The sequence below is a fragment of the Oncorhynchus keta genome, chromosome 7 (assembly GCF_023373465.1).
Source record: "Oncorhynchus keta strain PuntledgeMale-10-30-2019 chromosome 7, Oket_V2, whole genome shotgun sequence".
Taxonomy (NCBI): Eukaryota; Metazoa; Chordata; class Actinopteri; order Salmoniformes; family Salmonidae; genus Oncorhynchus; species Oncorhynchus keta.
In genome coordinates this window covers 24,609,595-24,625,074 of record NC_068427.1, presented here as the reverse complement: position 1 = coordinate 24,625,074, position 15,480 = coordinate 24,609,595, and the positions used below count along the sequence as shown (strand labels likewise).

Here is a 15,480-nt window from a genome sequence, read left to right as displayed (position 1 = left end):
AATACAGGAGTCCACTGCATGCGCTAAAATGTAAGAAAACGCCCTGCATTATCAAAGAAAAAGACAGGGGTTATTTCCTAAAACCATTCCGCTACCTCATACAGATGTACCATCTGCCTTGTTCCAAAATCCGTCATTGTGCATTGCGCTACCTGTGTAGTGTGTTTCTAGAACAGTACTAGAACACACTGAAACCACCACAGAGGAACATATTACATGTCTGCATTTATTTGAATCAGAAGACAATTTCATCATTGTAGCAGTAGTTTTGATACTTTTCCAAAAGATCATGACTTGTGAGATTGTTTTATAAATCATTTCATCAAAGTCGTTTGTAAAAAAATTAAAGAAGTTACTGAACTAAAGCATCTATAATATTACAATATACCGGTAGTATAATAGTAATCATAATAACCATAACTGTAATGATACCTCTATATGCCTTTGAACCTTTTTTATAATCATATATCTTTCTTTCTCTCTCTCTCTCCCACACACACACACAGTCCCATATCCTCTCTCAATAAACATGTGAATCTGAGGACAATTCTATTGGTTAAGCCCCATCGCATTCTCTTCCTACTTCAACAAAAACGCAACAAATGATTTCAGACGCTCAAGGGGGGAAAAAATAAAAGAAGAAGAGTAAAGAAATATGACATCAACTCAAAACGCAAGATAACCTGGAAGCAAATACATAACTGATACATCGTTCAATATTCGAGGGAACATATTTACAACCAAAAAAAGGAATGGGCTTCTGCATAGATCCACGGGACATAACAAAAACATGGCTAAAAAGAGAGAGGGAGAGAAAGAAAAAGAAAGAGAGACATTTACAGTTGAAGTCGGAAGTTTACATACACCTTAGCCAAATACATTTAAACTCAGTTTTTCACAATTCCTAATATTTAATCCTAGTAACACTTCTGTCTTAGGTCAGTGAGGATTACCACTTTATTTTAAGAATGTGAAATGTCAGAATAATAGTAGAAAGAATGATTTATTTCAGCTATTATTTCTTTCATCCCATTCCCAGTGGGTCAGAAGTTTACATACACTCAATTAGTATTTGGTAGCATTGCCTTTATATTGTTTAACTTGGGTCAAACGTTTCCGGTAGCCTTCCACAAGCTTCCCACAATAAGTTGGATACATTTTGGCCCATTCCTCCTGACAAAGCTGGTGTAACAGAGTCAGGTTTGTAGGCCTCCTTGCTAGCACACACTTTTTCAATTCTGCCCACAAATTTTCTATAGGATTGAGGTCAGGGCTGTGTGATGGCCACTCCAATACCTTGATTTTGTTGTCCTTTAAGCCATTTTGCCACAACTTTGGAAGTATGCTTGGGGTCATTGTCCATTTGGAAGACCCATGTCTTGAGATGTTGCTTCAATATATCCACATAATTTTCCTCCCTCATGATGCCATCTATTTTGTGAAGTGCACCAGTCCCTCCTGCAGCAAAGCACCCCCCACAACATGATGCTGCCACTCCCGTGCTTCATGGTTGGGATGGTGTTCTTTGGCTTGCAAGCATCGCCCTTTTTCCTCCAAACATAAGAATGGTCATTATGGCCAAACAGTTCTATTTTTGTTTCATCAGACCAGAGGACATTTCGACAAAAAGTACGATCTTTGTCCCCATGTGCAGTTGCAAACCGTAGTCTGGCTTTTTTATGGCTGTTTTGGAGTAGTGGCTTCTTCCTTGTTGAGCGGCCTTTCAGGTTATGTCGATATTGGACTCGTTTTACTGTGGATATAGATAATTTTGTACCTGTTTCCTCCAGCATCTTCACAAGGTCCTTTGCTGTTGTTCTGGGATTGATTTGCACTTTTCGCACCAAAGTACATTCATCTCTAGGAGACAGAACGCTTCTCCTTCCTGAGAGGTATGATGGCTGCGTGGTCCCATGGTGTTTATACCTACGTACTATTGTTTGTACAGATGAACGTGGTACATTCAGGTGTTTGGAAATTGCTCCCAACGATGAACCAGACTTGTGAAGGTCTACATTTTTTTTTCTGAGGTCTTGGATGATTTCTTTTGATTTTCCCATGATGTCAATCAAAGAGGCGTTTGAAGGTAGGCCTTGAAATACATGCGCAGGAACACCTCCAATTGACTCAAATTATGTCAATTAGCCTATCAGAAGCTTCTAAAGCCATGACATCATTTTCTGGAATTTTCCAAGCTGTTTAAAGGCACAGTCAACGTAGTGTATGTAAACTTCTGACCCAGTGGAATTGTGATACAGTGAGTTGTAAGTGAAATAATCTGTCTGTAAACAATTGTTAGAAAAATTACTTGTGTCATGCAAAAAGTTGATGTCCTAACCGATTTGCCAAAACTATAGTTTGTTAACAAGACATTTGTGGAGTGGTTGAAAACTAGTTTTAATGACTTCAACCTAAGTGTATGTAAACTTCCAACTTCAACTGTATATGAAGGCAGCTGCACAAGCGGAAGAGTGGGACAGGATAAGAACACATAATTATGTGCAACACTACACTATAAATGTGATGTCTTTAGATTGGGTCATGGTACTCATTTGGAGGTCTATAGTACATAGAGTACAACATCCATGTCATTGTGATCTAGATTGAATTGATAGGGCCTTAAACCACATTAGCATAATAGGGAATCAAACCTAGCAATCACAGCAGAGTTGCATACATGCCTGCATTGACCATATCGAAATTAGAAAAACGTATATTCATGGAATTTCATAACGTCTATCTTTATTTGGAGAAAGCTTGTGTACAGTAACGTTTATGGTGAGTCTATGGCACAGTATTGTCAGTGAAAGATGGCATGGAGAACACATACTGTGGTCATCAGCCAGGACAGCCATTGGTAGTACATGATGCATTACTGCATGTAAAAGGGACTTGACTTAGTGTGTTGATGTAAAGCTATAGTAATGTATGTTCAGGGTCAGATCACACCAATGTCCATAAGGTCATTGGATCTCGACCTTATATCAGATATGGAACATGGAAAAATCAAGAGCAAGACAAGATGCAATTTTCCTAGAATATTGCTGGGCCTCATTTTGGTGGAGTAGCCTACTAACGTGTTAGACTCCTACAGGGTATGGGTCACACATAAGAGTGAGAGTCAGGAGATACAGTATAAGGATTGTCTTGATGCAGTAGGGTAGCACTGAAGCTAACATGCTAACATAAGCCCTTTTAGGGCACTTTGACTAAATGGTATTGTAGCTGCTTATATTTGGTGATAATATCTCTTTCCTCTCAGGACATACTATTTAGAGCTCTCTAAAAGGGCCATGGCTTTAATCTGGCCATGTGTGGGATTCTCTTGCATACTGTAACATCACATACTCGCTGATTTAGGGTTTGGCCTAGGGTCCCCTTTGTTCATTTTGATTTGTCAACCATCCATTCTCTCCCCTCTGTCACTTTGTGACTCCTCCCTCTCTTTCTCATTTCATCCTCCGTTAATGTTTTTTCTCCATATCCCTACCTTCCCTCTGAATCTCTGTCAACCTCTTTTTCACTCATCTCTCAGATGGACAGAACGAGTCTGTTTACTAGAAGATGACGTTCAGATCTATTGTAGGTGTAATGCTGATGAAGGTCTAGATGAGAGGCTGATAGAGGTGTAATGCTGATGAAGGTGTATGTATGCTGTGTGCTGACTTACAGTAGGTGTTAGGTGCTGATGAAGAAGTATTAATGGGGCTAGTTAATGTTGTGTCTCCGGAGGGCTCTAAAAACAGGACATTTCCGACACACCTGCAGGCCCCTTGGCACAGTCATGCTAATGAGGTCTCCAGAGAAGACTGGCTCTGTGCTGAACTTGACTAATTAGTGAGCCACCAGAAGCCCCTCGAACATACACACACACACCTCCATTATCACTAGGTTCCGAAGACCTCAGCCTCCTGTATCCTAATGCATCTGCTTTGACTATCTTTGACCCCATCTTTCAGTGGTCCAATCTTGCTAGGATTTCATTTGACATTCTACCTTTAATACATAATTTATAATAAATTCTTGAAATAAACCTATTCAAGAACCCCATCTACTGTTGGCCTATGGAATTACATGCCATGGAACCAGAGAGGAAACGGCAATGATGGGATGAAGGAACCAGAGAGGAAACGGCAATGATGGGATGAAGGAACCAGAGAGGAGACAGGAATGATGGGATGAAGGAACCAGAGAAGAAACAGGAATGATGGGATGAAGGAACCAGAGAGGAGACAGGAATGATGGGATGAAGGAACCAGAGAGGAGACAGGAATGATGGGATGAAGGAACCAGAGAGGAGACAGGAATGATGGGATGAAGGAACCAGAGAAGAAACAGGAATGATGGGATGAAGGAACCAGAGAGGAGACAGGAATGATGGGATGAAGGAACCAGAGAGGAGACAGGAATGATGGGATGAAGGAACCAGAGAGGAGACAGGAATGATGGGATGAAGGAACCAGAGAGGAGACAGGAATGATGGGATGAAGGAACCAGAGAAGAAACAGGAATGATGGGATGAAGGAACCAGAGAGGAGATAGGAATGATGGGATGAAGGAACCAGAGAGGAGACAGGAATGATGGGATGAAGGACCCAGAGAGGAGACAGGAATGATGGGATGAAGGAACCAGAGAAGAAACAGGAATGATGGGATGAAGGAACCAGAGAAGAAACAGGAATGATGGGATGAAGGAACCAGAGAAGAAACAGGAATGATGGGATGAAGGAACCAGAGAGGAGACAGGAATGATGGGATGAAGGAACCAGAGAGGAGACAGGAATGATGGGATGAAGGAACCAGAGAGGAGACAGGAATGATGGGATGAAGGAACCAGAGAGGAGACAGGAATGATGGGATGAAGGAACCAGAGAGGAGACAGGAATGATGGGATGAAGGAACCAGAGAGGAGACAGGAATGATGGGATGAAGGAACCAGAGAGGAGACAGGAATGATGGGATGAAGGAACCAGAGAGGAGACAGGAATGATGGGATGAAGGAACCAGAGAGGAGACAGGAATGATGGGATGAAGGACCCAGAGAGGAGACAGGAATGATGGGATGAAGGAACCAGAGAGGAGACAGGAATGATGGGATGAAGGAACCAGAGAAGAAACAGGAATGATGGGATGAAGGAACCAGAGAGGAGACAGGAATGATGGGATGAAGGAACCAGAGAGGAGACAGGAATGATGGGATGAAGGAACCAGAGAGGAGACAGGAATGATGGGATGAAGGAACCAGAGAGGAGACAGGAATGATTGGATGAAGGAACCAGAGAAGAAACAGGAATGATGGGATGAAGGAACCAGAGAGGAGACAGGAATGATGGGATGATGGAACCAGAGAAGAAACGGGAATGATGGGAGGATGGGTTCAAATCAACAGATCCTGCATTCACAACCTATCGGAGTAATCTAAATTCTAATTACAACCTTGCAACTCAGGTATCATCTCTGGACCCCAAATTCCATGACATGCTGAACTCTGACATCACCTAAGGAAAATACTTTGATGACAGCATTTTCGGCAGTTAAATGCAACAACAAAACATTATTTATCAAAAACAATTAATATGATGGGTTTGAACACTATCATTTGTTTTTGAGCATGAAAGTATGTTTACGGTTGAAGTTAGTAGTTTGACGTTAGCCTGTTGGTGTTCTCAACGAGTTCAAAGCATGTGAATGTACACAAGTCCATTGCTCTACACGTTTCATTTCCCAACACTCCGAGGGTCGTGAATGCAGCATGTCGTGAATGCAGCATGTCGTGAATGCAGCATGTCGTGAATGCAGCATGTCGTGAATGCAGCATGACTATGAGTAAGACAACAAGTAAACAGACAGATCTCACAATGGAGAATGCAACAATGAATGAGAGGAGAACCAGTTTTCTACTTGTTTCTCAAGTTGTGGGTCCTGTAGTTGACTAGTAGAATCTGACAAGCCGGACCTAGCAATAGGAGGCTAACATATATATTCAACAGACATGAAAGTGGAGAATTCTGCATTCAGCATACATTTGTTAGGCCTAAAATACCTGACACCACTATCTATCAGTTCAGTTAATCAGCTAGAAAACAAAGGGACAAGAAATGATTAAAACAGCCCTTAAATATTGCCTTTTCTTCCAGCTCACATTAACCATAATGCTAACAGCAATGTTAACATAATGCCATTGAGCTTCTCAGCCTTACTGTGCCGCCCAACGTTTCTCCTCAAACATACTACATACTGGGTCCTACACCTGCCCGCTCTCTATAGCAACACATTAAACACCTTTTAAGCAAATGCATACCTTTGAAGGTATACCCCTAAGCATGCAGTGTGAACTGAGATACCTGAAGCCATACCTCAAGCACATTTTTGTCTGTGTTTGTATATAGAAATAAGCCCTTTACACAATGTGAGTTAAGTAACATTAGTTGAAGAAAGCAGAGGACATGCTACCTTACTGGTGGTGTTTTGGGGGTGCAGTAGTGTTCTCCACCACAGAGGGGGGCTAAGGCTATGTAAAGCAAACCAACAAGGCTGTGAATTTCACATCATTAAGAGCCTCCACATGCAAGTACAGAATAGAGGTAAGACATTTTGATTAGACAAACAGTAGACATTCTATGTGTGGAGTGCTGGGCTGAGAAGACACAGAGCATGGACAGAGTGTGTGGTAGGGACAGAGAAATGCAAGTAGGATACTTCTATATCAAGGGGTTGTCTTCTATATTGAGAAGCATTACAATTGTATCACTGGCCAGTAGTGTAGTCTGGGTGTACGTTCATTTTTACCAAGGATCATTTGTTTACATTGTAGCAGATGCTCTTATCCAAAGCAATTTACAGTAGTAAGTGCATACATTTTCATACTGGTCCCCCGTGGGAGTCGAACCCACAATCATGGCAGTGTAAACACCATTCTCTACCAATTTAGCCACACAGAACCATGAGAGCAAACTACTACTCTAACATTTTAGTGTCCTTTCCTACATCTAAAGCCGCTTTAGGAATGGGAACCCAAATGAGTGAAGACTTCAGAGTAGACACCCACACACAATCACACACACACAAATACGCACACACTCACAACTTTGCTTTTTGATGTTATCTATCCTATATCAATGAGACATTTCCTTCCTGCACAAGAGACCCATAAAGGAACAACATAAAGGATGGACATTCTAAGTGGACAGTGAGTGTTATCCGGTAGTCAGCCAGTGCAACAGAAAGCCAGAACAGGGAAACAGTGTAAAAAAGCGCAGCGAGAGAAACTCAGCAGTGAGGAGGCCTTCCTACTCAACAAAGGCTGCTGCATTGTCCCATTTTCCCGACACTGTCATGTTTTCGTCTCGTTGTTTGTAAGTCTGTTTGCTTTGATTGATTTGCACGTCTTCCATTTATAAGTAGTCCAACACCTCTGCAAAGACTCAATTACCCAGAAAGCTCAGCGGCTGCAGACGTCTAGCCAACAGCACATAGCATTCCCGACCGAGGCGGAGATGTTTCATATTGTCGTGACAACCTATATCATCGGCCATCCCATCACTCCTCGTTGGCGGGGGAGCTCTCCTCCAGAGGGGCGAGTGAGGCAGGGAGGCCCAGCCCTGTTGCATTGTGGGATGCGGTTAGGGAGGCGACAGTGTGCAGGAGGACAAGGACTAGCAGGCAGAGTTTGAGCCGGCTGTTGCACACTCTGCACACGGCCGAGGAACTGAGAGAGGTACGGTGGTGACAGGATGGGTGAGTTCTTTTGAGGGTCCCCCGGGAATGGTTGTTGTCATCTTCTGTCTGGAAGTCCCACCGAACATCACAGCACTCCGCGTCTGCATCCACGCCCCCATGGTACTCCTCCAACAGCCCTGCAGAGGAGGGACACATATTCACATGAACAATAAAGCCCGAGGTGGTGTGGTATATGGCCAATATACCAAGGCTAAGGGCTGTTTCTATGCACATCGTATCACGGAGTGCCTGGACATAGCCTTTAGCAGTGGTAAATTGGCCATTGCTATGTTAAACTGGTTAACAACATAATTCAAGCAGTAAAAATATATTTTTGTTGTTGTTATTTTGACACTCCTTCTCAATATAAAATATAATATGGATGTAAAAAATATCCTAATCACTCCAACATCTTGTTTCCACCATTATTTACAAGCATCCGATCACCTCAAATCAAGAAGGGCCTAGTGGTATAGGCTATAGGTTCCTTTTGGATTGGGCGACGGATTGTCTTCTGTACAACAACAACTGTTGCTTCCTCCATGCCGGCTGTCAGTGTCTCTGTGTGTCAGTGAGCGGTCTGCATACTAATGTGAGTGGGTGAACTTGTGAGGAGGGCTAAGTCGTCTCCCACTCTGGACTGTTTGACATCGAAGAGCTTAAGCCTGATGAGAGGCTCCACATAATTAAAGACTTAATAACGGTTGCAGCTCTGATCTGACAGGCCACACTTTCATGGGTGCACACACGTGGCGCACACGCAGGCACGCACAAACACACACACACACACACACATACACACAGGGGCACACAGGAACACACACAGGCAAACAAATTGGATATAATTCAGCATCAAGGACTGCACCAAATCAGCACAAAACAAAATGCATACACTTCAGAAGGCAGGAAAAGGGCATGACATTATACTCTTTTTGACACATAAATCAACATGTATTACTAGAGCTGACCTCTAACTGGCCCAAAAGGAGAAAAAAAATGAATTCTCCATGTGGTCTATGCCATGCGTAAACTCCTGTCTGGTGGTGTTGTTGAAATTGGCTGGCTGCTGACCGCCAGGTGGTGACATACAGTAAACTCACACCATTGTCACTCTGCTCATGGACAGCTGGGGATGCATTCAATAGCTTTGAGGTGGAAGCCATCATTCTAATGCAGACCTTAAAGGGGAAGCAGCCTCTTGACACAATAATTTGTGCTATACGGCATATCTCACACCACAGCAAACGCATGTTGGCATTTTAGTTCCATGAGCTAGTTGTAACAGATCAGTGCTGTGGTTGTACTCCATGTTTAACTTCTTATGGCTGGGGGCAGTATTGAGTAGCTTGGATGAATAAGGTTCCCAGAGTAAACCGCCTGCTACTCAGGCCCAGTTGCTAATATATGCATATTATTAGTATATTAGGATAGAAAACACTCTTAAGTTTCTAAAAACTGTTTGAATGATGTCTGTGAGTATAACACAATTCATGTGGCAGGCAAAAACCTGAGACAAAATCCAACCAGGAAGTGGGAAATCTGAGGTTTGTCGTTTTTCAACTCTTTGCCTATTCATTAAAAATCCTACAATGTGATTTTCTGGATTTTTTTTTCTCATTTTGTCTGTCATAGTTGAAGTGTACCTATGATGAAAATTACAGGCCTCTCTTATCTTTGTAAGTGGGAGAACTTGGACAATTGGTGGCTGACTAAATACTTTTTTGCCCCACTGTAAATATGAACTTTATCGAACAAAACATACATGTATTGTGTAACATGAAGTCCTATGAGTGTCATCTGATGAAGATCATCAAAGGTTAGTGATTCATTTTATCTCTATTTCTGCTTTTTGTGACTCCTCTCTTTGGCTGGAAAAATGGCTGTTTTTCTGTGACTAGGTGCAGACCTAACATAATCGTTTGGTGTGCTTTCGTTGTAAAGCCTATTGGAAATCGGACACTGTGGTGGGATAAACAACAAGTTTATCTTTAAAATGGTGTAAAATACTTCTATGTTTGATTTAAATTTAAATGATGAGATTTCTGTTGTTTTGAATTTGGCGCCCTGCACTTTCACTGGCTGTTGTCATATCGATCCCGTTTGCAGGATTCAAGCCTTAAGACTTTTTAACTGGGAGTATTCTCCAATATCTTCATATTATTTCCCTGTGCATATAACCTGTGTATCATACAGTATAACAGGCTGTACCTGTGCATATAAAACTGGGGCTTCCTCCGTGGATGAGATCGTCGTTGTCAGGAAGGATGAAGGGACACCTCTGCTGCACCTCCAGACAGTACTGGCCACATGGGATCCTCTTACTGCAGTGCATCTGTGTGGTCTGGAAGTACTGTGAGCACAGCCAGGGCTTATATACCATCTAGGGATTCAGAGAGGGATGGGATGGAGAAGTTGTAGGGAGAGAGCATATATTGACGGGTTAAAATTGGGTTGCCATTGATGGCGCACACACACACACACACACACACACACACACACACACACACACACACACACACACACACACACACACACACACACACACACACACACACACACACACACACACACACACACACACACACCATCCTTGACCTCTATTGCAATTGATTTACTTGAATTGATCAGACTTCCTGGTATTCAGCTTCCAATTAATAAGGGCGTTGGTGGGAGAGGTCCTCTCTCTCTCTAAGACATAAAGTACAGTATGCCACAGGCCTCTCTTGTATTCTATAAGCCTTCCTATTCTCTCTCACATATTCCTCAGTTCTACTGTACATATTGTCTCTCACATATAACATATTGTCTTTAATGTATTCCATACATACAGTACGAGCCAAAAGTTTGGACACACCTGCTCATTCCAGGGTTTGTCTTTACTTTGACTATTTTCTACATTGTAGAATAATAGTGAAAACATCAAAACTATGAAATAACATATGGAATCATGTAGTAAACAAATCAAATGTTAAACAAATCAAAATATAATTTAATATTATAAGTAGCCCCCCTTTGCCTTGACGACAACTTCGCACACTCTTGGCATTCTCTCAACCATCTTCATGACCTGAAATGCATTTCAATTTACAGTTGTGCCTTGGTAAAAGTCCATTTGTGGAATTTCTTTCCTTAATGCATTTGAGCCAATCAGTTGTGTTGAGACAAGCGATGGGTGATATACAGAAGATAGCCCTATTTGGTAAAAAATCAAGTCTATATTATGGCAAGAACAGCTCAAATAAGCAAATAGAAACGACAGTCCATCATTACTTTAAGACATAAAGGTCAGTCAATTCTGAAAATATCAAGAACTTTGAAAGTTTCTTCAAGTGCAGTCGCAAAAACCATCAAGCTCTATGATGAAACTGGCTCTCATGAGGACCGCTGTAACGTACTGGGTGTAGTGGTTGAGAAGTCAGTCGCAGGAAGCAGAGAGTTCAGGGTAGTGCTATATTTAAATGCACAAAACGGCGAACATAAGCAAACCCCACGAAAACACAGGGCGCACAACAAAACAAATGCCCCGAACACGGGGACTTACCAGAAAAACCCACGAAATGGGAAACACGTAACCCACAGACATGCACACAAGTTACACAAAACATAGAATGAAAAACATAGAATGCCAACCCCAACTCACGCCCTGACCAAACCAAAATAGAGACATAAAAAAGGAACTAAGGTCAGGACGTGACAACTGCCACAGGAAAGGAAAGACCCAGAGTTACTTCTGCTGCAGAGGATAAGTTCATTAGAGTTAACTGCACCTCAGATTGCAGCCCAAATAAATGCTTTACAGAGTTCAAATAACAGACACATCACAACATCAACTGTTCAGAGGACTGCGTGGATCAGGCCTTAATGGTTGAATTGCTGCAAAGAAACCACTACTAAAGGACATCAATAATATGAAGAGACTTGCTTGGGCCAAGAAACGAGCAATGGACAATAGACTGGTGGAAATCTGTCCTTTGGACCAAACTGCTGTGTCTTTGTTAGACTCGGAGTAGGTGAACGAAGGATCTCTGCATGTGTGGTTCCCACCGTGAAGCATGGAGGAGAATGTTTTATGGTGTGGGGTGTTTTACTGGTGACACTGTCTGTGATTTATTTAGAATTCAAGGCACAACTAACCAGCATGGCTACCACAGCATTCTGCAGCGATACACCATCCCATCTGGTTTGGGCTTAGTGGGACTATGATTTGTTTTTCAACAGGACAATGACCCAACACACCTCCAGGCTGTGTGAGGGCTATTTGACCAAGAAGGAGAGTGATGGAGTGCTGCATCAGATGACCTGGCCTCCACAATCACTAGACCTCAACCCAGTTGAGATGGTTTGGGATGAGTTGAACTGCAGATTGAAGGAAAAGCAGCCAAAAAGGCTGTTGGAAAATAATTCCTTGTGAAGCTGGTTGAGAAGCTGGTTGCAAAGCTGTCATCAAGGCAAAGGGTGGCTCCTCTAAAATCTAAAATATATTTAGATTAGTTTAACTTTTTTTTGGTTACTACATGATTCCAAATGTGTTATTTCATAGTTGTTATGTCTTCACTATTATTCTACAATGTAGAAAATAGTAAAAATAAAGAAAAACCCTTGAATGAGTAGGTGTCTCCAAACCTTTGAATGGTACTGTACACCTACTGTACCTACGCAACCCTTCATACAGTACACAATGTATTCCATTGACCTATTGCCTCAGACATATTCCAGAGGCCTTCCTATTCTCGCACACATATTTCCTAGGTATATTCCCTGGACTCCTCGTCTCAACAGATTTACGATAAGCCCGCTGTCGCTATATGGTGTATTGTGGAGCTGACACCTGTTAGCGAGTGTGTCTCCTAGTTCTCCACGCCGCTCCCGGTCCCCATGCGGCTACGGTAATTAGACGGTGGTTCCGGTGAATCACTCAAAGCTTGTTTGGGGAAGTGGGGAGCGCTAGGCACGTTAGTGCCCGCCGCGGGCTAACCGTCACGGCTCAACACACTGCACCCAATCATAGATCTTGTCAATCCCCTCCGCAGATGAGATAGTTATGCTGTGTGTGTGTGTGTGTGTGTGTGTGTGTGTGTGTGTGTGTGTGTGTAAGGCTCTTGCTCAAATGATGTGACTCTCAATGTGCTCTTCATTAGATACATCTTTGAGCGGCATTTGATGATGAACAGTAAGCCAGGCATTAGCACGTAAAAAAAGGTGAATCTATTATTTCCTCACTCACAAACACAGGAAGCTTATGCTTTCAGCACCATGGACAGCTCTGTAAATAACTATAGTGAACATAAATCCTGTATAAATGCAACATGTAATAATTTCAAAGATTTTACTGAGTTACAGTTTATATACTGGACAATTCTTGATACACCACGGAAATTGTTGAGTGTGAAAAACCCAGCAGCGTTGCAGTTCTTGACACAAACCAGTGCGCCTGGCAGCAACTACCATACCCTGTTCAAAGGCTCTTCAATTGTCACCCACTGAATGGCACACATACACAATTAATTTCTCAGTTGGTTCAAGGCTTAAAAATCATTCTTTAACCTGTCTCCTCCCCTTCATCTACACTGATTGAAGTAGATGTAACAAGTGATATCAATAAGGGATCATAGCTTTCACCTGGATTCACCTGGTCAGTCTATGTCATGGAAAGAGCAGGTGTTCTTAATGTTGTATGTACTCAGTGTATAAGGAAATCAGTAAATTTAAATTAATTCATTAGGCACTAATCTATAGATTTCACATGACTGGGAATACAGATATGCATGTGTTGGTCACAGATACCTCAACAAGCTAGGGGCGTGGATCAGAAAACCAGTCAGTATCTGGTGTGACCACCATTTGCCTCATCGGAAGTGAGCATTTGCCCATTGAAGTCGGTTATGACGCCAAAGTGCAGTCAGGTCAAGACCCTGGTGAGGACGATGAGCATGCCAATGAGCTTCCCTGAGACCGGTTCTGCAAGTTTGTGCAGACCTTTTTCGGTTGTGTAAACCCGCAGTTTCATCAACTGTCTGGGTGACTGGTCTCAGATCATCCTGCAGGTGAAGAAGCCAGATGTGGAGGTCCTGGGCTGACGTGGTTACACGTGGTCTACGGTTGTGAGGCTGGTTAGACGTACTGACAAATTTTCTAAAACAATGTGGAGTTTTATTTGTGTCCAGCACAAGGTGCACCTTTGTAATGATCATGCTGTTTAATCAACTTCTTTATATGCTGCACCTGTGGATGGATTATCTTGGCAAAGGAGCAATGCTAACTAACAGGGATGTAAACACATTTGAGAGAATAAGCTTTTTGTGCGTATGGAACATTTCTGGGATCTTTTATTTCAGCTCATGAAACATGGAACCAACAATTTACATGTTGTGTTTATATGTTTGTTTCATATAATAATAGAATTCCATATGGATGTGAAATGAGAGTGAATTTAACAGAAAGACACATATTGCCCTTCACTCTGTGCTGGGCAGTGTGTGTATGTCACAGCAGTAAACACGATCACGTCATTACGTTAATGTCACATCCTCATCCACACATTATCACAGCATTGTGTGTGTGTGTTTGTGTGTGTGTGAGTGACTGTGACCTTACGCATAGACCCCTGCAATGTCTATGCCTGAAAATAGGGTGGCGATAGGGAGACAAAGACTTTGGCAAAAGCCTATGATTTCTCTCACTCAGCAGTATCTCATATTCCAAAGTCAAATCTGATCATGTCCCTACCCCCAGGGCTTAGTGGATAAAGAATCATGCTAGATAATCAATAACATCACACTCAGGGAGATTAACCCAACAACACGCCTCTGTGGAGACTTAACCCTCCTCCAACCAAAACTCTAAACACTCAGGATTTAGGCTAAATATATCCTTTAAAGTGAAGAAGAAAAGGCTGAGATTGGATGAAACCTAAAGCATATCCTAAGGCCAGTATTAGAGCTATTAGCTAGCAACATGGTTCAGGTTTGCAGTGTTGTTGCTGCTGTGAGCACTGCAGATTACTGTAGTGCTGCAGCAGGGCTAGCCTTGCATGGGGCCGCAGTGCAATGTATGGTCCACTATTTGTGCCTGCCTCTCTCTCTCTCTCTCTTTCTCACTCTCGCTACCTCGCTCTCTCTCTTTCGCTCCTTGTGGGAGGGGGGATGGGGTGAAAGGGGTCGGATGAATGGAGATACGTATAGAACACTGGAAACATTGGAAGAAGAAGAGAGCAATAAAAAATAAACTGGTACCTAATGCTATAAACATAGCCTCTACTTCAATCAACACCACTTGCATGCTCAAGGTCAGCATTATTTTTCCTGTCCTCACTGAACTCTTTCTTCACATTCTTCTCATTTTTAGTCATACTCGCCGTTTCATCTTTCTCAAACTTTTATTTGACTTTTCTCTTCTCTTCCCCTCATCCTGTCTTATCCATATGCGTTAGTGTCTCGTCTCCTTGGCTACAGTGTTATAGCTAAGCTGTCCTCCTGGATTGTATTATTCCATTATGATTAGCCTAATAAGGTTGTAATTGTCGGAGGGCCTTTCAGCGCCCTATAGTATTGGTTTTACAAGGCCTCGGTGGCCTTGCATCGTCAGAGCTTTGTCTTTGATGTTGTATCTGTGCTCCTGCTCCCCTGTACGCAGGGCAAACTGCTGACCGAGGTAGGGGTAGAGGGAGGGAGGGACGGAGGGAGTGCACGGGAACACACCGGATTACTGCAACCTTACACATAGAAATAAAATGAATAGAAAGGGTGTCTCCAAGTAAATAAC

At 42.5% G+C, this 15,480-nt stretch overlaps 1 protein-coding gene across 1 annotated transcript in view; it reads right to left on the bottom strand.

Moving 5' to 3' along the window:
* Positions 1-206: 206 nt before the first annotated feature.
* Positions 207-15,480, bottom strand: part of LOC118386188 (NALCN channel auxiliary factor 1-like) — a 176,102-nt gene continuing 160,828 nt past the window's right edge. The window contains exons 2-3 of the mRNA XM_035773702.2: positions 9,928-10,099; positions 207-7,856 (exon numbers count right to left, since the gene is read on the bottom strand). Coding sequence (XP_035629595.1) covers positions 7,540-7,856; positions 9,928-10,099 — 489 coding nt within the window. The 3' untranslated portion in view covers positions 207-7,539. The remainder of the gene's footprint in view (positions 7,857-9,927; positions 10,100-15,480) is intronic.